Source organism: Pogoniulus pusillus, chromosome 17, assembly GCF_015220805.1.
Source record: "Pogoniulus pusillus isolate bPogPus1 chromosome 17, bPogPus1.pri, whole genome shotgun sequence".
Classification (NCBI taxonomy): Eukaryota; Metazoa; Chordata; class Aves; order Piciformes; family Lybiidae; genus Pogoniulus; species Pogoniulus pusillus.
This window is the reverse complement of record NC_087280.1, coordinates 12,204,429-12,232,125: the sequence shown is the minus strand read 5'-3', so window position 1 is coordinate 12,232,125 and position 27,697 is coordinate 12,204,429. Positions and strand designations below refer to the sequence as shown.

Below are 27,697 nucleotides of genomic sequence, written 5' to 3'. Positions count from 1 at the left end.
TGGGACGGAGCGAGCGCGTCCCGCCCTTCCCTCTCCGCGCGCGGCGCGGCCGTGCTGAGGCCGTGGGTTGGCGGTGGCGGCTGTCAGTCAGAGCGGCGGGCGCAAGGTTCGGTTGTCAGGCGGAAGAGCGGCGGTCGCGGCTTTGTTGTGCCCGTGGGAGGCGGGCGGCCGTGGCGGCCGGCGGCTCGGGTGAGTCGCGGGGGTCGGCACCCCTGTCTCCTTTCTGTCCTCGCCAACGCTGAGGGAAGCAGGTCAGGGAGGCCCCGGCGGGAGTTGTTTGGCCGTGCGTGGTTAGCAGCGGTCATTGGCCCCGCTGGCTGCCGGCCTCGCACCGTCATCCCGAGGGGCTAACAGGCTCGCCTTCACGCCGCAGCACGCTCCGTCTCCCCTCTTCGTGACCCAGGCCTGAGCCTTTCCAGGCCTTGAGCCGCTGAAGTTGGGCTGCATCCTCCCTTCTAGCCACCACAACTCGTGAGGGTGGGAAGGGCGTCAGGGGAGCGCAGCGGGCGGGCGGCGGGGGGCACGGGACGCTTACGGCCGATGCGTGTTCGGGGGTAAGATGGCTGAGCTGCCTCAGCTTCACGTGTGGAAAAGCTTGCAGACGGTCACAACGCGGAAGCTCGTACTTTAAGGGATGTACAGAGACGGGTACTTGAGTTGTTAGACTCCAGCTAACTATTGTAGCTTGGATAACAGCGGGCAAGCACGTCCTTTAAACACGATGGAGTGACAGGCGTGTTTTAACCTAGGAAGAATGCTTTTGTAAAGCATACCTTACACTAAACATGTGCTATACCTGGGCGCCCAAAGAATGTGCCTTTCTATACAGTCTTAATTGACCGTTTCTAGTCTTGTCAGGAGTATGCGTTCTTGAGTAACGTGCAACCAAATATGAGCTTGCACATATGTACTGTAGCCTACTGTGAGCTTGCTGCTCAGTGTAGGTAGTCTTAATTAAGAGTTTGTGTTTCTTCATTCAGCAGTTAAGTCCGGTATTGACATACTTTTCTTAACTCCATGATACTTTTCCTGTTTTTTCCTATTGGATCTATTATCCAAATGTGTAAGAAGCTGTGTTCTTTCAGCATTTAGTACAAAATACAATTCTTCTCTGGAAGTAAGTTAGGCAAGATTGTAAGTGTACATAACTATCAACATGTGTCACAGTATATGTGCAACATACAGTGTTACAACTTGAAGAAAATAGTATTTGGTCATAAATGGACTTAAGTAAATTAATTATACCAGTATCTGAAAAGACCAAATTATCTATTTTAATTAAATTCTTAGAAATTATGTTGAATATGCTGAGGGGAAAACAGCTGAAGTGAAATAATACAGGTAATGTTCAATGCTTGTTTTTTGAAAAATAATTTTATGTGTGTTTGGCTCCTTAATCCAGAGTGTAAGGGATGGTACTTTTTGAATTCTCACACTCATGTGTTATGTTTTTCTGTCTTGTGATAGGTTTCACTGACTGCTGAGAAACACTAGAGAACAATGTCACTTGACTTTGATAGTGGAGCTCTACAAACTCAACATGAAGATGAAGAGTATGACCAAGAGGATTATGCAAGAGAGCAAGAGGTAAAGGAAAACAAAAGAATTGGATTTGAAGGCTTGTGTATCTGGCTTCTTCCCATTTTTCTTTAAAATGTTTTTTTTAAAAGGCCCATTTTGTCTGTCTCTGGATTGAATTTGTAAGCATTTCTCAGAAAAGCATATAATTCTTCTGTTTCAGCTGCAGCAGTTGTTGACAGACCTTCCTCATGATATGCTGGAGGACAGTGGAGACCAGCTCTCTAGCTATTCGGACTGTAGCATTCATGAGACTGAGGAGCAGTAAGGCATTTTGCAGCATGTTTTGTTATTTATGTTGTACTTCTGAGAATAGAGTAAAATCTCAGCTGGTGAAGTGTCTGAAAGCAATCTAAGTAAAAGGGGAACTGTAGTGCAGCTTGCACTATAGTTTGTGTTCCATGAGAAACTAGATATGTTTTTATTTAATAGAGAGATTGTTTGGTTTGGTTTGTTCTGTTGGTTTTGAGTGAGTTTGTTTTTTTTTTTCCCTGAAGTTCTAAATATATAGCTAAGTTGTTTGTCTTTCTCCAGATCACATAAACCTGGGAATCATGATGGAAGGTGGAATGATCATCCATTGATAAATAGTCCTCAAAATGTAAGCTTGTGTGAGCAGTGATGTGATTAAGTAATATTTAGTATGGTATTATGAACAAGGAGTTCCTACTAAATTCATTAGAGAAGTAGTTGACAGTTTTGCTATTCATTAGAAAGGATTTCTGACTTAAGGGTTGGTATCCCCAGAAAAAGTGGGGTGGAGTGGAGTCTGAGTTTTGAGAGGACAGTTCTAAACCTCTTATTCATTCACAGGATCATGAGCAAGGACAAAATCTGTACCCTGAACAATTTTTGCATGATCAGCAAATTGATCATGTTGAAAACCATGGAAAAAATTGGAATGGTCTACATAAAGATGAAGAGAAGAAACATTTATATGACGTTAAAGATTATGCTAGTCAGAATGGTCAGGAGGATCCTGATGATGTGTATCTTGATAGAGATGGATTTAATGCACCAAGTTGTTACCAACAGAGCAACATCTATCATCTTCCTGAAAACTTCAGGCTGTATACAAATGGCCATAAACCAGAATTTAACAGTCAGCAAAGTAAAATAATCCATTTTCCAGATTCTCCAAAGGAGCATCTTAAGGTATTTGAGAAGCCAATGTGTTTTTCTCTCTTTTGGAAAACTGTCACAGGTCTTCAACTGTTTGTAGTCATGTTACTCAGTGTTTTCAGTATCCTGCTATCATTTTAAACTGTGAGAGCATTTAATAATTGGATTTTCATATGTGCATGTCGTGGTTTTCTTGTTGGCTGGGCAGAATTCCATGCGGTTGTATGAATGAATGTGATTCACTTTGTGTGTAGTCTGTTAAGATGACACTTCACCGCTGGCCTGTAATGAAAGTTTCTATCGTACTTAAACGGTGTGCTAAGTTGGTGTCTGAAAAAGAGGAGCTACTAGAGCTCTCCTCAAAGTCAACCTGAAAAATATTTTAACTGAGCAAGGCTACAGTCGTAGTTTTAAATTATTTCCTCTTATGTATACACTGTCACAACAGCAGTTTGTTGCATCTGACGTTGTCAGTGGCCAGTCACCTGAATCTTACAAAGTGACTTATAAGCCATACCAAAATGCCATTCATCCAAAAAATCCAGTAGTCCAAGAAGGACCCAGAAGAAATGAGATGTTTGAAGATTTGCAACGTGAATTCTTGGGCAATGATGAAAGTAAGTGTTTACTGTATGAATCCGCTGGAAATCAGCAACAGAAAACCTGTTAATCTCAGCAGATTTTTGCTAAAAGGACATCTAAAAGCATTGTGATGTGTAATGATCTTTTATTTTACTTTTAAGCTTACATTGGGATAGCTCCAGCAGTGGTGAGATGGTTGGTTGGGGTTTTTTGGTGGTATTCTTTTACTCCACTTTATCTAGAAATCAGGCCTTTTTAATCAAAGGATTTGAATTTCAGGCCATATAAAAATGTAGTTTTGACTGATTGAACCAAAATTTCTGATGTCTTGATTTGAAGTCATGGTGATAGTTTGCCTTGTTTATGATATGGGAAAATAATGGCTTGCTATACCTTAGGATACATCTTCTGATGCCACATTGAGCTTTTCTGTTAAGTACACTTTGAATGACAGACTAACATGCTTGCCAGAAGACACTGTGAATTTGCAGCATGTAAGCTTTTATCTGGCCTTGCTGTTAGGTTTGCATCATGTTGGTAGTACCTACCATTCTGCAGCCACTGCTGCCAGAGCAGCCCTGGTGATGTGAATGAAAGGTGGATTGAAAAATTATTCAGTTTTGTCAACCAGCAGTGAATTTGGCAATGCATGAAAGAGGTGTTTTGGGGACAGAAATTATTTCTGACAGTGACTTTTCTGATTGATTTACTGTGCTAAGTTGTCTGTATATGGTTTGAAATTTGGCAGATGCTTCAGAAAATATGCAGATTCTTCAGCTTCAAGTTCTAAATAAAGCGAAAGACAGACAACTGGAAGAACTTAATGAAAAGCTAGAAAAGAGTGCACAGCAGATTAGGTATTTGGATCATCAGCTTTCAATGATCAGAGGTAAAGTGTTTTCAGTAATTCTTACATTTTATTCATATATAGGAACTTGTTTTTTATTCTGAAACTTCTATTTAGGTTGTGTTTCTGCAGGAATTGATTGTATTTATAAACTTGATTTGGGATTATGTGGACCTAACCCTATTCCCCCCAGCATTGCTCTAAAGGAAATTCTGTGGGTTGGCACTTAACTGCAGAACTGTCTTCAACTTTTACTGTGGTCTCAAGACCACCATAGTATTCCAGATTCTACACGTGCCAGGCTTTACAAATGTAAAGAAATGTGAGACGTTTGCCAACATAGTGTGTTAGAAGTAGAAAAATAATTTTAAAACTGAACCTTAATAGGAGAAGTGTGTGTCTATGACTTCTTCTTTAACTTTTGTACTATCTGGTTAAACAAGACACTGCCTCAACTGTATGTAGAGAGAAGCTCTTTTGAAAGAGAGAGATTAGCACTTGTCTTGGTCTCCCTTTTCTTACAGGAACAGAAAAATAAGAGTAATGAATTCTAAAGAAATAAACATATACAAATGTTAGAAGAGGAAGAAAATTTCATCAATGTCTTGCCTGTTCCTCCAGGGGAATTACTTTATTTTCCCTTTAAACGGTATAAGGCATGATGCTAGTTCCTGGTGCTGACAGAATGGAGCTTGTTTCCGCTAGGGTGCTGAAGGTACAATATATCAGAGTGCTTCCAGCTGCCAGAAGGAGAAAGGAGTTACTGGATAGAGACTGACTGAGTGTTTTTGTTCTTCATCTGTGTGTTGCCCACATGGAGACAGAGGGCTCATTCTGCAGAATGGTTATGAGAACAGTCATGTTCCACAAAGTTGTTGGGTGACTGGCCATGTTTCTCACACAATTGTTGTGTCTCTGTCTTCAGATGAGAAGGATGGCTTGGCTGTTAGCCTCCGTGAGTCTCAGAAACTCTATCAGAATGGAAAGGAACGGGAAGTACATCTTGAAGGTCAAATAAAGGCTCTTGAAACTCAAATTCAGACTCTTACTACCAATGAGGAACAGGTAAATATATTAAGCATATTTTTTAATACTTGTAAACAGCTTATTGTGGAAGATCTTTGCAGTTATTTGTGGTGCATTTGCATTGAACAGAAATGCTGGTCTCTTGAAAACAGCATTTGTTCCAGTGATCATTGTTCATGATCACTGAAGAAGTTGACTAGATAATGAATGAATAGAATGTATTGGTGGAAATTAATATCAAAATCCAGGCATCATGTGAAGAACTCTTGCACAGAAAAACCTTAACTGACATACTTTACTTCAGCTCAGATATTCTGTATGTGTAACTGGGAATTAATCTGATAATGTTCCTGCAGATACTGAAGCAATCCAAAATTGCAGAGGTAGCCATGGAAAGCATGCAAAAGCAGCTGTTGGAACTTCAGAGATCAGATGCCCTTCAGCGAGCCAGAGAACAACATGAGACCATTATTTCTGCACTCAAGCAGAAGTATGAAAGTCAAATATTATCATTAGAGCAGAACCTCGATACTACAAAGTCTGCACTCCATGAGCAGGTGAGAGATTATTTTAGGGTGCTATATACTGTAGTGAAGAGGCTGCTCTTGACCTAATAATTTTAATAACTTTCTGGAAGCTGCTAAACCAACTGGAGAGGAAATTCCACTTAAGTCTGTGTTAGGAAGCCTGTGTGGTATGTTTATGAAAACATATGCAGGCACTTGTGAGCTCTGATTGTGTTTGTACATAACAGATGCAGAGAGGCAAGACTTCATTTTCTTAGCTTCTCTCCTGAACTTGCCTTCTGTGCACAGTCTCTTTCTGAAAGAATACTGGCAAATAAATTTGGGAAAGAAAAGAACTAATTAGGAAATTGTGATATTTTTGCTGCAAGAGAAGCTGTTTAGTAAACAGTCTATTCCCAAGCTTTAGTTGCAGAATGACCAAGAAAGATTAACCAGTGAACAGTCACTTCCATTTTGAAATGCAGACTTCAAAGGAGAAAGGGGAGAAAAAGCCTGTCTTGAAGATGGAATTTGAAATTGATTGTATCATATGGTTATAGAGTTTATTAAAATTATTTTACCTCATGTCATAAGAGTCCATTACACTGTTAGAAGTATTCAAGCAATGTAGCTTAGACAGTCTGTAATAAATTCTTCTCTTATTTCACATAAAGAAAATGGACTTCAATTTCTTTAATTCTAGCTCTATGATTCTTGTCTAAGCAAATACATGATTTGCATATTTGAAAAAGTAGGTAGCACTTATTATCCAGAATGCACTTCAAAAAAAAAACAAAACACAAACACAACTGAAAAAACAAAACCAACAATTTTTTTCATGGTACTGATTTGCTGATTTTGAGGAAAAAATAGAAAAGTCTAAAACCACAAAGATGAGATGCTGTGCCTCCTAGGTCTTTGAAGGTAACTAAGTAATGCCACATGAAGGTGTGCTTTGTAGATCATGTGAAGAAACCTACAGTTCCTCTTCTACAGATTATTGGAACTTGCCAGCTTGGCTGAAGCTCAGTTAAAATAAACTGAGTTAAGCTCAGGCTTAGTATAAACAATGTGGGGCCTTGATTTTTCTGCAGTAGACTACCTATGTGTGATTAATGACAGGGGATAATGTGATTATTCACATCTGTGTGTGTTTATATATGAGTGTGCTTACTGTCTCCTAGTGAAAACTGAAACTGTAAGACATGACTTGTCAGCCAAGGATAGCATTTGATGTGTGACTGGTTCAGGTGGCCTCTACCCCTGGATTCTTTTTTTTCTGTGTCTTGACTACTATTTTTCTGTATTGAAAACTGTCCTAGATGGCTACATGTTTGTCAGTATGAGTAAAAATAATCTCTATTCCTAGAAAGAGCTTTGCAAACATCTCGGGGAGCACGTTAAGCAACTTGAAAAAACACTGGAAGAAACCAAATGTGAAAAAACCGAAATAATAAATAGACTGACAAGGAGCTTAGAAGAAAGCCAAAAGCAATGTGCAAATTTACTGCAAACAGGTCAGCCTTCTACTCATACTTTATCTTTCCTTCCAGAAATGGCTCTAATTTTGTGAAGTACATAAGTACACATCTGTGCTTCTATTGAAAGGGAGTCAACATTTAGCTAACTGTAGTAGGCTGTTTCCATTGCATTGGGTTAGTCAGACTTAAAGTCCGAACTGAAGTGTAAAAAGCAAAAATAAAACCCAAACCATTCCTCCTTCCTCATCTCAGGGGAAAATAAAAGCCCCAGACAAACACTAAAGCCCCTTTCAATGGTGATGAAAGTATTTTCATATGCTTTTAGTGCTGCCTGTGTGTGACTTCAGTTTTGGAGAAAATACCAGCCCTTAGGAGCAAGCTACTTATTTCTGTGTTAGGCATTTGATTTGAGTTGCCATTCTAAATTCCAGTCTCAGTGAGGAAATAATTGGGTTTTCGGCTGGAAGTTGGTTCCTAGAAACTTTTATTAGTAGGACTAGCATGTGATTTGCATATTTAACTTGTGCCTACTTTTACACGTTGAAGTCTTTCACCAGTAATATGTATTGTAGCCATTAATGAGCACAAGGAAATGGAAACAGAGTAATGCCTACTACCAGAACCAACATCTCTGGTTTTAGGAGTGATCTCTTTTCAGATTGCATAGTGTTTCTTGCCCATTCATGACTTGCTTTCTCTTCTTCTTTTTCCTGTAACAGGCTCGATGCAGGAGATGAATCAGTTACGGTTTCAGTTGCAGCAAGCTCACTCTGCGCACATGATAAGCAATAACATGAATAAGGCTTTGCAGGTTAGTTAACTACTTATAATACTTTACAGTTTTGCTTTTAAGGAGGTGGGTACTATAGCTAAGAGATTGACAGATGAAACTTTATGTTGGGGAAAAAAAGAACATCTTTCAGTAAACAGACTTCACCTCCTGGTGTTGCATTTTGGACCTTTTATTACATAGGGTTGCTGAGTTGTAACTAAAACTTAGTGTTGGCACAGATCTGATGTCATGCATCTATTCAACCTGCTTGTGAAGAAGAATGTAAATTCTATCTGCTAGGAAACTCATCAGCTATAGGAATGGTTTGGAAGTTTACCTTTTGCCAGTGAAAGGGAGTACCAGAGAGTCCTCTGTGAAATATGAGTGGAAGTTTGTGTTTGCAACTCAATTTGTATTTTTTACTTAAATCTATCGTCCTGGAAGTCATGAATCTTAGTAAGTACTACAGTTACAGGCTGTTTATTTAGCTATGTATTTTTCTGTTGTCTGCTTTACTATATGAGGGTAGCAGGAAAGAAGAGCAAAAGAAATAATACTTCATATATGAACCGTAGTAAGAACAACACAATACGCTGAGCAACAGAAAATATTCCCTAGTTTGTGATTTTTAACATATGCTTTGCTAGGGATATTGAAAATGACAGTGTAAGTAAATAAAATTAATTCTAGATGATTCATATAAATACAGCTAAACACTGTATTTAAAAGGAATAGCTCTGTGGTTTTGTTTTCTTTAGAGGAATTATCATGGGCCTAGTGTGTTTGCTTAGAGTTTCTCTGCTCAATATGAGGTTTTAAAACACATTTTTGTTGTTTTCATTTAAGGAAGAATTAGCAGAACTGAAGGAAGAAATTGCTTCATATGAATCTGCTGCTAAACTTGGAGTATTTTTGAATGATGCAAGTGAAGAGCTGCATATGAACCTAAGTGATTCCTATGTAGATTTAGGCATTAAAAAAGTCCCTGGGAAGAAAGCAAGGCTCTGCAGGTATTGAGGGATTCTTGAAAGAAGTCTAAACCACTGAAGAAATTATATAAGCAATGTGTAAAAGGTGGTCGTAGGGATCAGTGGAGGTCTTTTGGTAGATACTTGAAATACTGCATGTGTTTCCAGGCAATCTGCAAACCAGAAAACTGAACTAATACTGTAGAGTGGGTGCCTAATTGCTGCTTTTTGTAGGGACTGTATCGCTCTTCCTTGGATTGTATGGATTCTATACATGGATACCTTTTTTGTAGTTCTCAAAATTTTCACAGACTGTCTTTTAAAACAACCAGTTCAGTTGTCTCAAAATATCTCCTGTCATGTAATAAATCTTTTGGTCAAACAGTAGAATGAGCTAGCTTTCTGTATATTGATTGCAACTTGATGCTCTCATTCTCTTTACTGTGACCTCTTAGACATCTGTATTTCTGGTAGCATTAGTTGCTCTTTGCTACTGCTGCCTTTCAGATAAATGTTTTTTGTTTTAAATACTGAACTGATTATGTTTTCCCTGGTAGTGTAATACAGAACAGAGGCATGGATAAAGAACTGTCCAAAGATGAAATCATTGCAGAATTAAAAGCTGAGCTGGAACGTTTATTGAGCAGTAATAAAATGAAGAGAAAACAAATTAGTCAACTACAAACTGATCTTAAAGATTGTCAGAAGACATTAGAGGAACACAAGCAGTTGTTGAAAGCAGAAAAAGCATCTAAAGAGGCAGAGGTTTGTTCATTTTACGCTTCTGTAAAGGTAAAGATGCACTGGATTTTAGTGAACTGAACCAACATTTAAACTTCTCCTGAACACAGCCTGAAGAATTTACTCCCAGTAGAGTATTCATAACAACTAAGTAGTAAATCTGTCCTTGAGCTTAAAGAAAGTATTGTCTTTTAGATTATAGCTTGCTACTTTTTCACCAAGGATACAAAACAAACTGAATAGCACAGCTTGGGCAGCATGCACCTTAATAGGGGAGTTCTGATATGGTGGCTTACTTGCTTGATAGAACTTAAAGGCCACTCTCTTCAGAACTAAATTTTGCTGGTGAAAGTAAGTTTTCTGGAATGAAAAAGACCTTGTTATTTCTCAGAGAAAGCTAATAGTACCACTAGGTTATACAAACGGAACATTAAACAGATTGCCTTCACTGTGTGCTCTGCTCAACAAAGAAACTCTTTGATAGTGCATCTCTCTTCACCCCATTATTAACTGCTCTCTATAAACTGATCAGACTTGTTAACATCTGTACTTTGTGACCTGGATATGGGATAGAAATATAATATGCTTGAGAAGTGTGCTCTCTGTTGGATAAGAGTAGTCATTCAGTTTGCAAACAAATCGAGTGTGTGCCTCTTGAAACCTTCATAGTGCTCCAGGTTTCAGGAACAAATCTAGAGTAACAGATACTGCTGTATGTTACACTGCAATAATTTCCCTTTTTTTCTCAAGTAAAATTTTAATCAATAGATATAACTTTCTTCTTTTAAAGAGTCTTTTCTAAATAATGTATATCCTAATTTGATGTATTTTTAGTCTGCCACAAATCTGAATCATAAGTCAGTGGCCAGTTCTTCACTTTCTGATAACCTTGGGGAAGAAGTGCTGAGACTCAAAAAGGCTAATGAAATTTTGCTGCAGGAAGTTGAGGTGAGACAGAGATGCTGCTTATACCGATGAAAAAAACAAAACCACCCCAACACCCCTCCCCTCATGCTGAAACCTGCAATTAAAAAAGTTTCCTTCTGACCCACTTGACTCTTGTTCATCCAGAGCCATACATCAACTATTGAAGAACTGAAAGCAAACGAGGAAAAACTGAAAAGCTTAAATCAAGATCTCTGTTGTCAGATGAGGAAGATGGTTCAGGATTTTGATCAGGATAAACAAGAAGCAATTGATAGGTGAGTCTGTTAAGTCTATTTAGTTCCATTTTTGAGCTTTTAGCCTGCATCTATAACCTTGTAGCAGCTATCTGGTACAAGGGCAGCCAGCATTAGAAAAGGTGATTTCTTTCTTAAGAAAAGATTGAATTATTGATGATCTGAAGTTTGCAGATGACACCAAGCTAGGAGTAGGTGTCAATCTGTTGGAGGGTAGGAGAGCCCTGCAGAGGAGTTTTGGCAGGCTGGCTGAAAGGGCAGAGACCAATGGGATGAGATTTAACAAGGCCCAGTGCAGGGTTCAACACTTTGGCCACAACAAGCCCAAGCAGTGACACAGACTGGAGACAGTGGCTGGAGAGCAGCCAGGAAGAAAGGGACCTGGGGGTACTGGTAGATAGTAAGCCGAACATGAGCCAGCAGAGTGCCCAGGTGGCCAAGAGAGCCAATGGCATCCTGGCCTGTATCAGGAACAGTGTGGCCAGTAGGACAAGGAATGTTATTCTGCCCCTGTACTTGACACTGGTCAGGCCACACCTTGAGTACTGTGTTCAGTTTTGGACTCCTCAATTCAAGAGAGATGTTGAGGTAATGGAACGTGTCCAGAGAAGGGCAACAAAGCTGGTGAGGGGCCTGGAACACAGCCCTATGAGGAGAGGCTGAGGGAGCTGGGGTTGTTTAGCCTGGAGAAGAGGAGGCTCAGGGGGGAACCTCATTGGTGTCTACAACTACCTGAAGGGAGGTTGTAACCAGGTGAGGGTTGGTCTCTTCTGCCAGGCAACCAGCAACAGAACAAGGGGACACAGTCTCAAGTTGTGCTGGGGGAAGTATAGGCTGGATGTTAGGAGGAAGTTGTTGCCTGAGAGAGTGATTGGCATTGGAATGGGCTGCCCAGAGAGGTGGTGGAGTCACTGTCCATGGAGGTGTTCAAAAAAGACTGGATGAGGCACTTAGTGCCATGGTCTAGTTGATTGGCTAGGATGGGGTGATAGGTTGGACTGGATGATCTTGGAGGTCTCTTTCAACCTGATTGATTCTATGGTTCTGTGTTTAAAAGAGGAAAAAAAATAACTTAGCTATCTTTCTTGAAATTGCAGGTGTGAAAGAACCTACCAGCAACATCATGAGGATGTGAAAGCACATTTTGAAAAAGACCTGCTGGAGAGGTGTGCTGCAGAAAAGCAGCAGCTTGTTGAAACCTACGAAGAGACAATCTCACAGTTGAAGTAAGACCATTTCTTCTACTGAAACTTTCACTTTCTTAACAACACTTGCTGTTCTGTGAGTGTAAAAACTAATAATAAATTGTCTGACATATGAAGGGCTAACATAGAGGAACTGAACAGAGAGATGACTACAGTGAAGGAATATTACATTGGAGTCTGTGGGGAGAAGGACACTTTGGAAGCTACTTTAAGGCAGAAATTTGAGCAAGAGCAGCAGCTGAAGGAAGAGAAGGTACTAATGGAAACAGCTATGAACCATATAATTTCAGACTGTTTTTAAGATGCAATATCTGTAAGTGTGTTGCACTTCGTAATTGTTTGAGGAAGATACTTAGAAAAATGCAGCTGTTGAAAACAGTTAATATATCTGACCTATTGGTTGCTAAATTAACCTGCTGTTGTGTCCCAGGCTTAAAACATGGAGAAGTAACCCTTTTCAGTTGCTGTTTGTAATTTTGACTGTTGAGAACTGCTCAGTCAGCAGTGTGAGGTTTTATATTTGTGAGCCGTTTTCCCTGATAAAAGGACGATAATGCAGGTTTTCTTTTCCCTAAGTGAAACTGATGTGAAAATACTGTGCGTTAATTAACAATGAACTGAGTCTGCTATATTTATAGAGTAAAAAAATTGCTTTTCTGGATGTGTCTGTGTGAAATGACTAAAGCTGGTCAATTGCCTTGCTGTGCAAGTACAGTGAAGAGGTGCAATTCAAAACATAGAGGAAATAAAGATGCTTGATTTAAAAAAAACTTTCTTTAGAGCAATAGCCTATAATAACTGCTGGTGTCTTGTAATAAAACATCTCTTTTGGAGACTTGAATCTCTTGTCCAGGTGTCATCAGTGAGATTAGTGCACAGACTCTAAAGAATTACTCATGTCTCACATTCTCACCACTTTGTACCAGAGCAGTGGTTCTATGCCTTGGAGAAGAAATTAAAGTTTAAGTATTTGGTTTTTTTTTTTTCCCCTAGCTCAGGAAACAGCTCCTTGAAGAAAAGGAACATTCTCTTAACCTTTTGAGGACTGAGCTTGAAGAGAAACACAGCAGTTCTATGATGGCTATGAAGAGGCAGTGGCTGGAAGAAAAGGAACAGCAAATTGCAAAGGAAATTGCATTAGCCAAAGTTCACTGGGAGAAGGAAGAAAAAGAGGTGCAGAACTTGGACTAGGAGTTTTAAGTTTTATTTCAATTTTTTTCCATTGCTTGTTTTGCAAAAGGAGATCTTCTGCATATATAGATTTATGCACTCTTCTTTTGCCATTTGAATTGGCTTCTGAGGGTCTGTTTTATGAGCTTCTGAAGAAGTCATTAGTTATTGCACACACTTAAGATTCTGGGGGGAAAGCCCACCCCCAAGCGAAACCTTGTAGACTAACATGCAGAAGGTTGTGAATGTCACAGCTGGTAATATGCTGGAGTTTTCCACCCTGACCCTGGCTGAGTGATTATGCTTTCTATTGTTCCATTCAGCTATCATACACAATCCATTTGAGTTTGCTGTCCCAGAAAGTGAGTTTCCATCACAGAAAGCTGTGATGAGTTAGCAAACTCTCTCCTCTCAGAGCATGTTTTTGATTTTTCTCCTGTTAGGAAATATTATTGGTGTGAAGAGAGTTTTTGTGAAATACCAGTGAAATTCTAATTCTCTGGGCACTGGGGAGATTTTCTTAAAAAGTATTTTTTTCCTTAGAATAAAGAACAAGTGTTTGCAAAAATAGAAAAAGAATGGCAAAGTAGGCTGGAAGAAGTGCGAAGAACTGCAGTTGAGTGTAATGACTGCAGCAGCCAAACTGACCGAGTAACAATTGTGGATGAATCTTCAAGTAAAGAGTTAGAAGGGATTGCTGAAGATCAAAGGCTGCAGATCCAGAAGTCTCTGAAGGAAAATATGGCCTCTGAAGAGGCCTTAAAAGAATTTAAACTAGAACTGGAAAATAAAAACCATAGAAATCTTGCCAGACAGGTAATGAATAATTCTTCTGTCTGCCTGGTGCCCGTGAAACTGCCACTTGTGACTAAGTCACCTAAAAAGCTGGTCCCCTTACTTAGGCTCAGTAGTTGATGCTGTGTACATTAGAAATAGACATTTTTGAAAAGAGTTCTGAAGAAGCTGTAACACATGACTTGGCTTTTTTGGTTTGGTTTTCTGTTGTTGTTTGTGTGGGGGTTCTAGATATTTGTAGCTCTTGGTTTTTCACACAGTTGAACAGGTTTTGTAGGAGTTCTGAACAGAACTGAGCAACACTGACTTAGACTTTGCGTGGTTTTGTTGAGGAAAAGTCAATTTAATAGTCCTTGTTTTGCTTTCTTTGTGGCATTAGGAAAATGTGCCAGATGCTGCTGGTCTGATTCCTTGAGTTTCTGTGAACATAGGCAGCCCAAAATCAAGTCAGTTCTATCAGTGCTGCATGAAAGTAATAATAAAAATGTAGTCAGTGGTGGCAGCTGAAGTGGGTTTTTTAATCTGCTTGTAGGCAGATGCAGCTTTAACCCGAGCTCATGCCAAGTGGCTGCAAGAACTAACAGACCTCAAAGAGTACAAAATAAATCTAAAGGCATAACAAGAAAAATGGGAAAAAGAACACAAAGAGACTGCAGCAAAGCAGGTAGCCCCAAGTACTTGTTACGTGTGTACTGATACACAGCTCAGTCTTCCATATTCTATATATTGCTGAGGAATAAATGTAGACTTGGGTGGGGAATCATTAAAGAAAGATGTTTCTAGTGTGCTCTGGTTCTGATCCACACCTTTGCCTGTATAGGGTTACATTTTTCATTAAATAATTTGAAAATCTTTTCCAATAGACTGATAATGACCCAGAGTCATGTACATGAAATTTTATATATATTTATGACTGTGCTCTATATTCACCAGCTGGCCCTTGTTCTCTCCGCTGCTGAAGAGAAGTGGAAGAAGGAGTATGAGAATACAGAGAAATCTGGACCAAAAGTGAAAGAACTTGAAGAAAAGGTGATTTCACTCCAGAAGGAGTTGGAGCTAAAGAAAGAAGAAATTCCTGCAGCTGTTAAAGCAGAACTAGCACAAGCCCGTGCTCAGTGGAACAAAGAAAAGCAAGAAGAAATCCTGCAGATACAAGAGCAAAATGAAAGAGACTACCGGTTGTTCTTGGATGATCATCGAAACAGAATTAAAGAGGTGCTTGCAACAGCAAAGGAGGATCTTGCAAAGCAGAGGAATGAGCTCTCCATTCAGAAGGAGGCAGAAATAAAGATGTTACTAGATCAAAAGCATCAGGAGTGGGAGGCTCAAGAAACAAAGAGACTGCAGGATGAAATTAATCGGTATGAGGAGAAGACTTTGGTTGAGCTTGAGTACTTGTTGAGAGAAATCCATGAAGAACTAGTCAAGTGCACACTTAATAAGCATTCTTGGAAGGATAAGTGTTTTGATACTCGTGTTCAGTTAAATAGTCAATGCAAGGACAAACTGAAGGCTTGCTTACAAAAGGCCTATAGGACCACGGTGTACACAATTCTGGAAAAGAAAGAGCGAGAATGGAAAGAGGTAATGTTTCTGTAAGTTTAAACTGCCAGCCAAGAAAAGAGTTTGAGAAGTTAGATTTATATGTGTTTCATCCCATTATATCCATGTAAACTTGAGAATGGGAAAATCCAACACTCGAGTGCATTGATAACAATAGTCCTTAAAAACCATAAAAGTGGGCTAAATCTGCTGTTAGCAAGTGGAAAGGGAAAGGATGGGTGTAGGTTTGACACGTGCAGTCTTTAAAGAAGAGAAAGGTCAGGACTGTCACTCTTTAATGCTAATCTTAAGACTGGAAGCCTGTTGAAGGCCCTTTGTGACCTATTAAGTGGATTTTGTTGCTGAAGTTTGGTTGTGTGGGTTGGTGGGGTTTTTTTGTGGTGTTTTTTGAGAGGTTTGTTTGCTTGTGTTTTTTTTTTTTAAGGCAGTTTGTAATCACGATTGGGTAGTTGTTGAACATGTTGCTTTTCCTCCCCCTCCCTCCCCTTATGATACAAACAAATATGAAAACAGTAAATACATTTTGCAAATTATCTGTAGGAGAAATGAGTATCTGACAAACTGATCTTTATTTCTGGATTAAGAGTCTTGCTTAACTTTTTTGTGGCTCCAGGAAATTCTTCTCAATGTGCCTGCTCAAATGAGGAAAGGCATTTTACTCTCTTGTAGAGGAGTTTGGGGCTAAGAAGAATTCTGTCCAAACGTGTCTGTTTCTTTTGTTTTGGCAGATGCCTCTTCTTGCAATGTTTATGCTTGTACTGAGTTTTTGGTTATGGAGAACAACCCACTGGAAGAGCCATTGCCACTCAGTATTTAGTAGTTGGGGAACTATCCAAGAATAGGACAATGGAAGAAACTGACTTGTTTTTCAATAAAAGATGAAGGGAAATGGAAAGGAGTATGAAATGATTTCTCATGACAGTATTACTTAGTTTTTTAGTGATAATATATTTTAATTCAGAAAGTGTACCTTGAAAATTTTCTTGTCATTAGTAACTTTCATGACAGTAAGGAGAACTGGAAGTTTCTTTGCTATACCTGATGTATCTTTTCTAACAGATATGAATGTTTCATGGTAAATTGTTTTTAATATGAAACTTTGAACTTCAAAACATTGGTTGGCTTGAACCACCTCATCCAGTCATGTTTTGGAATTTCTTAGTAATGTCTTCTCTTGTGTTAAAGTAATAACAGTAAACAAAGAAGTTACAGGATCACAGGATATTAGGAGTTGGAAGGGACCCAAGGAGATCATAGAGTCCAACCCCCTGCCAGAGCAGGACAATACTATCTAACACAGATCACAGGGGAACACATCCAGATAGGCCTTGAAAGTCTCCAGAGAAGGAGACCACACAACCTCTCTGGGAAGCCTATTCCAGTGCTCTGCGACCCTTACAGTAAAGAAGTCCCCCCTTGTGTTGAGGGAGAACCTCTTTTGCTGCAATGTACACACATTGCTCCTTGTCCTATTACAGGGAGCAAGTGAGCAGCCTGTCCTCTGCCTCCTGGCCAGTCCTCAGATATTTGTAAACGTTTATCAAATCCCCTCTCAGTCTTCTCTTCTCCAGACTAAAAAGCCCCAGGTCCCTCAGCCCCTCCTCATATGGCATGCCCTCCAGTCCCCTCATCATCCTCGTAGCCCTCCACTAGACCCTCTCCAGCAGATCCTCATCTCTTTTAAACTGGGGAGCCCAAAAGTGAACACAGTACTCAAGATGAAGTCTCACCAGGGCAGAGTAGAGGGGGAGGAGAACCTCCCTTGATCTGCTGGACACACTCTTCCTAATACACCCCAGGATCCCGTTGGCCTTCTTACATTTTTCAAGCCCATTTTCCTATCTTCTTACTAACCATATTTATTCAGAAACTCTAAATGGTTCCAATTTCTTTCTGCTTTAAAAAAAAAAGAAAAAGTGAGATTCAGTTATTTAAAGACACTGCAATGTTCTGCAATGTTACAGGTTACTCACATTTCTCAAATAAGGCAGCTAGGTACTGGTGTTGCAGTGCATTACTCTGCATAATACCTCCCTGTGCTAGACTACACATTTGCCTTGCAGTCTAAGCTACAGTCTCCAGTTCTACTGCAAATTTTATAGCACCTATATTACAATTACTAAAGCCACTTGGTGGCCAGGGTAGCTTGTTTTCATGTGTAACATACTACTTATCTACTTTAAGGTAGTGGCACACTTCTGGATTGTTTTTTTCTTTTGATTTTCAGGAAGGTTTTTTTTTTTTTCAATTGCAGAAATATGAGGGGCTAGAGAGTAATGTAAATGAAGAAGCATGCTCTTGCCTGCAGTGTGGTGAAGGAGAAACTGGCAATGTGGCAAGATCTCCAGTGTATGATGTTGAGCACCAAGCAGAAGCACAAAGGAAGCTGAGGAGGCAGCCACCTTTGCAGGAAACTGCAACAGACAAAGGTATTTGCTTTTTTTTTAATCTGGCAAATTCTGTATCATCAAATTAAGCTTGTTAGTAGCAGTCTTTCATAGCTAATGTCCTATTGATGACTGCAACTTAGTTAGTTAAGCCATAAATACTTGGGTTCCAGAGGAAGAAGCAGATTTTCTGACTGAGGTTATTTAATACTGCACTGGGTTGTACTATGTTGAAGTCACAAATTGTGCAATAGATGGTACTAGTCTCCATCTTACTGATTTAATAGTAAGCTTTGGAGTTTGATTTTTGTTGAATGCCAGTAGCTTTCTTCTGCTTAAAGCCATTCTTCAGGAGAATAGCTACTGAGAGGTTATGGACGTGAACATTTTGGAGGTTGTGGATACGATACTAATATTTGTGGTGCTTAGCAGCTCATAAGCCAGTGCTGATCATAATGAGCAGGGTATGATCTGAACTGTTTTGTAAATGAGTAATACCAAGTCAGCTTTTTCAGACAAGGAATTCTGCATAAAAGATACCATATTTGTAAAGATTTTATATGCGTGAAAGATTTATACTTGACCTGGCATGGTAGTCTTTTTGTGATTCTTTTGACCAATACTGTAGTTGAAAAAATGTGCATCCCTTGGCATCGTTTCTCTCTTTTTTTCCTTCTTTCCCCCTGCCCTTGGTATATGCTTTAGCTTTGTAGCTCTTCCCAGAGCTGTCACATGTCCTGTGGCAAAGCTGGAGACAGCATAGCTGAGGGAAAAACTTCATGGGAGGTGCAGTAATCTCTTTGGGGCTTACTGTTTAGTTTGTTTAGTTTTTATGCAACTGAAAAACATAAAGCAAGAAAACACAAGAAAGTCTTTGGCTTTATGCCTATAGTGTGGTTTGAATTCCTTCAACACCAAAACAACAAACCATCTATTAAAACAGTACAAGCAATGCAGTTCTGTCTCTGGAGCTCCCTGTTCTGGCTATAGAGAGCAGCCCTGGCTCTCCTGGAAGTAGCCCAGTCTTTGTGAGTTTCCTGACTTAACTAGACTCAGCTGCATATGAGGATGCTCAGCTGGGAGAGTCTCCTACAGCTGACTCCAAAAGACCCTGCTTGGCTGCTGTGGGGTTGTTTTTTGGTTTGTGAGTGTTTGGGGTTTATTTGGTTGTTGGTGGTGGTTTTTTTAATGAAAAAATATTCAGCCTACAAGTCTCATATCTGAGACCCAAATCTTCACTGATGTAAGTGGATTCAGACCGTGAGGGTTCAATGACTTGGATGCAGCAGCATCTGTCATAACAGGGTTCCAGCCTCTTGTGATCATCTTAATTAGACTAATGTGTTGCATGCTTTCCAGCAACAGAAAGACTTGAGTGCTGGAAATAGTAAGGTTGGACTTGGTTATTTTTTTGGTCCCGTGGTTGTTTGTATAACTTTTAGCTATTGCTGTTGCAGACCAAAAATGTATAGAAATCAGCCTTGGGTCTCAGGACTATTTTTCCTGTGAACACTGCTGGCAAGAGCTTGGAAAAAAGAGAGTAGGTGTTCCAGAACTTGAAACAAGTATCTACAGCTTGCTAGGAGGCAACACGAAGCCTTAAGTGAGAGCAAATCCCAGGTTAGGATTGTTTATCACCTAAAGATAGCCTTAGCTCTGCCTTGCTGGCTGCACAAGGAGCTTTTATCTGCTGCGTTATTTTGTTTTGTTCTGTTACATAAGATTTATTTTCAGCGGGTAGAATGGAGTGTGTGTGCATACTTCAAAACAAACAATTGTTACTTGGTTCTTTGCACCAGTATTAGTAAGCCATTGACCAGATTTCTTGTACCTTCCTTCAGTAAATAATAGTTTGAAGCTGTAGTTCTGTTTATTTTCTTACTTCTATTTGTAAACTTTAAAGTAGGCCTTAAGTAGGTTTTATTTAGTCTCTTTGTCTGAAGTCAGAACTTCTTTGTTGTGCCACTTTTGAAATAAGAAATACAAGATGTGCCTGGAAAAGCATCTCTAGTTCTTAAATCTTTGCTATATGACAGCTACCTCTACCAATGATAGATGTGATAGATCTTCTCTGGTTTTGGAAGTCTCAGTAAGAAAGGCTTCTGTCTGTAGTATGGAAACGAGGCTTTTCTGAAGCAATTGCTGATTGGAAGAAGATTGATTCTCATTCAGTAGGGATGTTATCCAGTACTCTTTCTTAGTATGCACACCATTGGTTGTGAGAGAGTGCTGTTTTGTTGTGATTTCCTTCTCTGTGTTGTCCAATATCTTTGGTATTTTCAATGTATGTATCACTTTCTGTGCACAGACTGACAATGCCCTCTGGTAAAACCTCCCTTAGGCTTGACCATCAGTTTAGTCAATTGCAATATTGTATGATTTGATACATGCATGCATTTATAGGTGGTCTTGCATTGTGTACATCTGTCATACTTCCAGGATAACAGACTCCATTCTTCATTATTTCATTTAACTTGGTAGAAGTCTGTGTCCATAGTGAAATCTGGGCTAACCAGGACAAAAGATCTTGGGCATATCGAACCTCTTTGCTGTACCTGTAACTAGTGCTGTGGCTGGGTCTCCCAGTATGGACCTTGCATATAGGCTTCTCCCTCAGAGAAAGTCATACTGATTCATCTGTCTCCAACAGCAGCAAGAATTCCTTATGTCTGGGTTTAGTTCTGAGAAGATTTGTTGGAGGAATGCCTGGTTTTACTTCATTCCTGTGCTCAAGAACTTTCTCTTTCCTACATGACCATGATATGCCATATGGAGCACAGTTCCCATTCAGTTGGTATCTGAGGAACTCTGTCCTCTTATTCAGCTGTATTCAAGTCAGTAAAGGCCTTTGTTTTAAGGAGCAGAACAGAGAAAATGATGTTTTCTCTGAAGGAAAGCATGTTGGTGATTTGAATAAGAGGATCATTCTTCCTGCAGTGTGTTAATCAGTTGAAGCTGCACACAATAGTGTTCAGAGCTTTTTTGTTCATTTTTGGGTTTAGGCTCTCTTTTAAAGAATGGTAGGAATTAGACTTGCTGAAGATTCTGGCTCAGGAATAATTTCAGATAGCATCTGAGGGTCAGTAGAACTGTTTGAGCTTGACTCAGGGAAAGATTGTTGGCCACTCACTGTAAGGAGGTTTGGCAAATGGTCAGCTTGAAGAGAGCGTATATGAGGTAGTAGGCTGTAGCAGGTGGCTATAGTCTTACTTGTCCGAGATTGTGTCTTCTGTTGTGTGGATTTTCAAAGTTCTTCATGAAAAGTCTCAGCTGCCTGCTGTAATAAATTTTGTTCTCACTGTTAAAATTGATGTATTTTTGTAAGGGAAAGGCTTTTGCTGGCTTGCTGCAGCACTGGCTTCTGCACTTTGGCCACAACAACTCTATGCTGTGCTACAGGCTGGGAACAGAGCTGTTGGAGAGCAGCCAGGCAGAGAGAGTGACCTGGGGATACTGGTTGACAGCTGACTGAACATGAGACAGCAGTGTGTCCACGTGGCCAAGCAGGCCAGTGGCATCCTGGCCTATATCAGGAACTCGGTGGCCAGCAGGACCAGGGAAGTCATTTTGCCCCTGTACTCAGCACTGGTTAGGTTACACCTTGAATACCTTGTCCAGTTTTGGGCCTCTCAATTTCAGAAAGATGTTGAAGTGCTTGAACGTGTCCAGAGAAGGGCACTAAGGCTGGTGAGAGGGATGGAGCACAGACCTATGAGAAGCAGCTAAGGGAGCTGGGATTGTTCAGCCTGGAGAAGAGGAGGCTCAGGGGAGACCTCACTACTATCTACAACTACCTGGAAATTGTAGCCAGGTGGGGGGTTGGGCTCTTCTCCCAGGCACCTAGTGACAGAACAAGAGGACACAGCCTAAAGCTGCACCAGGGCAGGTTTAGGTTGGATGTTAAGAAAGAGTTCTTCACAGAAAGAGTTATTTGCCATTGGAATGGGCTGCCCTCAGAGGTGGTGGAGTCACCTTACCTGGAGGTGTCTAAAAGGAGACTGGATGAGGCACTTCGTGCCATGGTTTAGTTAATTGGAAGGTGTTAGATGATAGTAAACTCGGTGATCTCGAAGGTCTTTTCCAACCTGGTTAATTCAGTGTTCTGAGTGTGAGCAAGGTGGGTGAGTTGCACAGATCTGTGTGGTAATGTGTCTGTGTTCCTTTGTCAACAACCATGTAGTATGCAAAATTTCTTTGGGACTGGAGGAAAGATTGAAGGATAATAGGAGATCTGCTAATGGAAAGAGGCTACTGCTGTTTACCAAGGTCATCCTGGATGTAGGTCAAACCAAATCAGTGGGTTAACCTGTCTGTTTTCCCAACTCAGAAGAAAGGGAAAAGTAACACAGAATCTCAGGATTGAGACAGAAAGGTGCAATAAGAATAGATTTACTGAGCAAAATCAGATAAACATAGTATAAGATGCATGATTACCTTTGCTAATAATACAATGCATAATTACCTTAGCTTAGCCTATTTACTGGATAAGTGCAGTGTACTACAGGGAAAAATCAGCATAAAACAAAGAACCAAAACCAGTGAACTACCCCACACCCACATGTCTCATTGCCATCCATGTGGAGAGGAGCCAATACCTAAGAACCCAGAACCCTGAAGTAGCAACTAGAACAAGAAGCCTCCCATATTGCAATCTGAACTTCAAGCCCTCTAATGCTTTGCCCCAGTTAGCCCTTTGAAGCTGGCATGACTGCAGCATAGTATGAAGATTCAACTCAATCCGTGACAGTTAAATATGAGGATCTCTAAAGGTCATGAGTTACTTCTTTCTGTATTCTAGTATGACTGCTTGCTTTTTTTGCTTTTTCTTTTACACATACACTTGGTATCTCTGAAGTTTCACCTACAGCATGGTGTTAGTAATGACATATGAAGGCTCTAAGGTTATTTGATAACTGCATGAGGTGTCTATTATATTCAAGTTCCCCTGACATGTATTGTGATTGATTTCTATATGCTTGTTGTTGCAAGAACTGTATATTTGCTGCTGATGCTTTGCCACATTGAGACAGTAGTTCATATGATAACTTCAGTTCAACCTGAATTGAGAAAAGTAGTAAACTATGGTTCATCCTTGGATTTTGGGGTTTTATTGCAACAGAAAATGGGAAGGTACTAGAAGCTCCAATTGCAGAAAATTCTGAGATGAAGACTCAAGTGAAGAATCTGGGAACACCACCAAGGTATTTAAAAGATGTAAGCAAGCTCAGTTTTGTAACATAAGCTGCTTTTCTTTTGGAGTGTGACTTATGTGCGTTTCAGGCCACTGTCAAAGGAAGGTGTCTCAAAACCTTGTATGTCCTGTGATGCTGTGAAAGGCCTGGAAGAAATGCGTGCTCAGTACATTAAAGCTGTGAACAAGATTAAGTGTAAGTAGTAGCTTTTTTTTTTCTGAAAAGAGGGTAAAATAAATTACTTTGTCACCTTCTCCTCCAGCCAACTTGCACAGGAATCTTAACAGCTGAAGCACGTGGGAAGTAAATTTTTCCTTCTTACTAGGGTGAATATGAGAAATGGTGTCACCATAATCTTAGACAACAGTAATTGTGATGGGTGATGCCTTCTTGTGCCATCTGTGCTTTGTTGCACTGCATTATGTTTGTTGAAGTGGCAAAGTGTGTTTTGAGAACTGATCTTTCATCTCCAGCAAACAATCCATATACCCCAAGTCTACCCCTAAGGGAGAATCTGTTCTTTTGTGGCGTATCCTGCCTTCTGGTTTAATCTGCAACCTTCTGGCTGAGCAGCAAGGCTTAAGTGCAGTGCCAGGTCCGATTTGAGTGCAACAGGCCCACAGGTGCTAGCTGCACTGACACTGAAGAATTTCTGTACCAGCATTTTATCATCCAACTTTCTTCCCAAATCCCTGTGCCTGGTGCTTTCTGTTGCTGCTGAAGATGCAGAGATGGACAGTTGAATTCCCATCTGATCTTGCATATTGACCTGCTCTGTTTTTCAGCATCACCTATCCAGTAGGTAACACCTGGCAGAAGCATTTGGGCAGAATGTTGGCAGGTAAAGCCAGGTTCTCCCTGACTTGCTCCAGGTTTGCTGGACAATCCCAGTTTGTTGTGTTGGGTTTTTCCCTCCCCTCAGGGAAAACTAGTACTAATGAAGTGTGTTTGTAGGTGATATGCTCTGTTACATCCGTGAAAGTAAGGAGCGTGCTGCTGAAATGATTAAAGTGGAGGTTTTAAGAGAGCGCCAAGAAACGGCACGGAAAATGCGCAAATACTACTTGACATGTCTTCAACAACTGCTTACTGACAATGGGAAGCAAGAAGGGTAAGTTAAAGTATGTTTGGAAATCACCGTTGGGTCTAAAAAAGAGTGTGTAGGCACTATTCTGGTATTTGTCCACCTTGGAGCAAATGGTGCCTGACCTGAAGTCTTGCCAGTCCACACAGATGAGAATGAGGTCACTGCCAAGCAGCCTGGCATACTGTCTTTGCAGTGTTCTCTGGGGTTTTATATTGCCTGGCAAATTTATAACCATAGTAAATTTTTAAGTGTTTTGTTTCCTTAGAGAAAAAGGTTCTAGGGTAACGGCCTGACTGTAGCCCATGTCGAAGCAGGAATAGCTGTTTCATTTATCAAGTACCACTGGAAACATTGATGGAACAAGTCATAATCTCTCAAACTTTCCAATGGAAGTAATGAGAGCCCTGATGAATGTGTACAAAGTTACCTGAAGAGCTGTAATGTCACCCTGAAGTAAAATACGGAGTTGAAGAGGAATTGCCTCTGCACTTTGGCAGGGTGGTGGTGTTTTTTTTTTCCCTGTTGGCCTGTTTTTTTGTTTTGTTGTTCTGTTTTGGTTTGGTTTTTTTCCCTTATGTTCTGCAATTCTTGGCAGAGCTGAAAAGAAAATAATGAATGCTGCCAGTAAGCTTGCTACAATGGCTAAAGGCCTTGAAACACCTCTTCGACACCTTCCCCAGAACAAATCTACTCGCTCAGGTATGTTGGTTTCTGTAGTTGTATGGATCTAATATAGCAATACTACTAATGCACATAGTTATGAAAACGGAGATGGAAAGTGAGGCATTATTTATTTGAGCTTGCTAATGGCAAGGTAAATGAGCTGCTTATTTTGACAATGCCTACAATTCTGCATTAAAACAAGCAAATGAAAGAACCTAGGTTTTTTTTCCCAGCATTAATGTTTCCTTCAATCTTTTCTTTCCTCTTCCCCTAGCTCGGCTCTTAAATTCTGATCTACTGCCTGGAGCTGAGTACTCAAAAAGAGATCGTATGCCTCAGGCTAGGTCAAACCATATGGAAAGCAAATCATGTGGTGAAAGCATTACCAAAAAAGCCAATGAGAAAGATGTCCAGGAACATGTAGCACGTGACTTGAGACAGCAGTTTGATGCAGTGCAGACTGAAACTCAACACACACTTCATGAAAAAGTTGCTTTGAATACTCAAAACAGGAATCCTTCTAAGAGTCTGGATGGTCCTTCAAGAGATGCTTTAGCAGAGTTTTATCCAAATGAAGGTGGAAGAAGAGATAAACGTGGCCCCACTGTAAGTGCAGACAAAGGACTTCTGGCACATCAGAATGCTTCTCCAACTGCTTTTCCAATAGCATTAGAACACATGCATGCACCCGGCTGTACAAATGGCCATGCTGTGTCTGGGACAGTTCATCTGCTGAAGAACAGGAATGAAAGAATGGGTAAGCATATCCAGTCCTGTGGAAAGCAGAACATTAAACCTAAAATAACTCTGGAGTCTGATTTTCAAAAAAAATCAGAAAGAGATGACAGGAGCCACAGTGAATGGAATTCTGTGAATGGAAGCCAGCATCTGGGTTATAGTGACATGCCTCTCTTGTATTCTGAACAGAAGGGCAGTGCTGATGTGCAAGCTCAGGCTGCATCCTGTGAAGAATTTCTTCAAGTCAGGCTGTTTTCCCCTGCAAATGAAAATGTTAGCTCTTGGAGAGAGATTTCTAATGGCACAAAAAGCAGCACTAAAGTTTGTAGTAGAGGCCACCTGACAACAAACTCAGAGGATGCTTCATTCCTCAGCTCCAACAGGTCAAACTCTGCTATCGCACAGCTGAAGGTATCACCGGATTCAAATGCAGGAAAATGCTGCAACAAATGCTTGGAAAAGAAGTGACATGGAAGCCACTGTCTCTTCAGCAGATGGTGATTTTGGAAGCCCACTTTCTACCAAACCAATACCAGCAATTCCTTATTTGGAGGAAAAAAATTACCTAACTTGTTTTTTTTAAAGTAGAAGTTCAAGGATTGGACAAAACCTCTTCTAATGTGTCCATTTCATGGTCAGTGTGACACAGTTTGAATGTGATGTGAATTCTGTAAACATTATTTGAAATATTAATGCAACCTTTTGTTTACTTTCAAGTTTTCATGGTTGTTTATATTGTATTAGATACAAATTTATTAAACAGAATATATTTTTATATTAAATTTAGCTTGGAGTGCAGTGTTTACCACAAATTACAGTAGCTTTGTTTTAGCAGATCTCTTTAAATAGTTATGAAAAATCTTTGCAGAGGTCAATAAGGTTTTGCTTGAAGCTTTTTAATTGACTTCTTTCCATTTTCAAGGACCCCTTGTAAGCCTCTCTGTGCATCCCCATAACAAAAGCAAAAATAATTGCAGGGGTTTTATTAAATTATTATAACAAATCACATATGAGTTACTCTACCCTTTTGTACAGCAAAAACTAGTGGGCAGAAGACAGGTATAAATCAGAATATCCACTTTTTGCAGATGTTCCTTAAATAGTGTGGGTTACCAATGTAATCTGAAGACCTGGTGTTCCTCCTTCTGGTGGTTAGCCCTGGTTGGGGCTCAAATGCTTACCAAAGCCACTCTATCACTCCCCTTCTTAGATGGATAGGGGAGAGGGAAAATATAATCAAAGGCCTGTGAGACAAGATAGAAGTTATTTAATAGGATAAAAATTAAAAGCTAAGGCTATGTGTGGCAGCAAAAGCAAGCAAAGATGTTACTTTCTACTTCTCATCTGCAGATGATGTAGGGTCACTCCCGGGAAGCAGGGCTCCAATATGCATAGCATTTGCTCCAAAGGACAGATGTCATCAACAGATGTCCCTGCACTTCCTTCTTTTCCTTAGCTCTTCTACCTGAGCTGGCATCAAAGGGCATGAAGTGCCCCTTTGGTCAGTTTATGTCAGCTGACACAGCCTACTGGTGGTAGAGGGGGGATGTTGGAAAGACACATTTTGGTGCCTGGTTAAGGAGTAGCCAAGATACTGGTGTGTTACCAACACCCAGCTATAGCACTGCAAAACACAGCCCCACCAAAGATGCTCTGGGGGGAATTAAGTCCAGCTCAGCCAAACCCACTATATTCCTGATGTTTAGAAAGCTTCTATTTTAAAGGCTTGCTCATGTTTAGAAGAGAATCATGAAACATGTCCTCTTCTTATTTCCTAGATGTTTTGCTTTCCTTGGAATGGTGTTCCATTTCTAGTGATTCTATGAGGTTCTGCTCATTATTAGAAGAAAAAAGACTGAATATTCTCCAAGATGATGTATGTACCTTTTGTATGTAGCAACATTTAACTGCTGTAAGGATGTCTTTCAGCATGAAACGGCACAGTCTGAGAATCTGAGTTTTAAGAGGAAAACAGTACAAGATTCTACAGAGAACTTCTGGAGAAAAATCTGTTTAACTTCCTTTACACAAATGTCTTGCCTGTGTATATTTCATGCCAACTGGCAAGGCAGAATACATTGCAGCTCTAGCTA

At 40.2% G+C, this 27,697-nt stretch overlaps 1 protein-coding gene across 1 annotated transcript; it reads left to right on the top strand.

The window, feature by feature from the left end:
• On the top strand, positions 1 to 26,386 carry CEP152 (centrosomal protein 152). The gene is given in 27 exon segments (XM_064157660.1): positions 1 to 189; positions 1,468 to 1,587; positions 1,742 to 1,842; positions 2,113 to 2,179; positions 2,392 to 2,733; positions 3,149 to 3,317; positions 4,031 to 4,171; positions 5,055 to 5,194; positions 5,512 to 5,712; positions 7,031 to 7,178; positions 7,862 to 7,953; positions 8,761 to 8,924; positions 9,440 to 9,647; positions 10,458 to 10,571; positions 10,695 to 10,825; positions 11,902 to 12,030; positions 12,127 to 12,262; positions 13,003 to 13,182; positions 13,723 to 13,995; positions 14,507 to 14,638; positions 14,908 to 15,558; positions 17,792 to 17,966; positions 23,044 to 23,125; positions 23,205 to 23,311; positions 24,071 to 24,227; positions 24,799 to 24,902; positions 25,141 to 26,386. Coding segments are annotated over 26 exon segments (5,163 nt in total). The 5' UTR covers positions 1 to 189; positions 1,468 to 1,500; the 3' UTR covers positions 26,073 to 26,386.
• Positions 26,387 to 27,697: the final 1,311 nt, after the last annotated feature.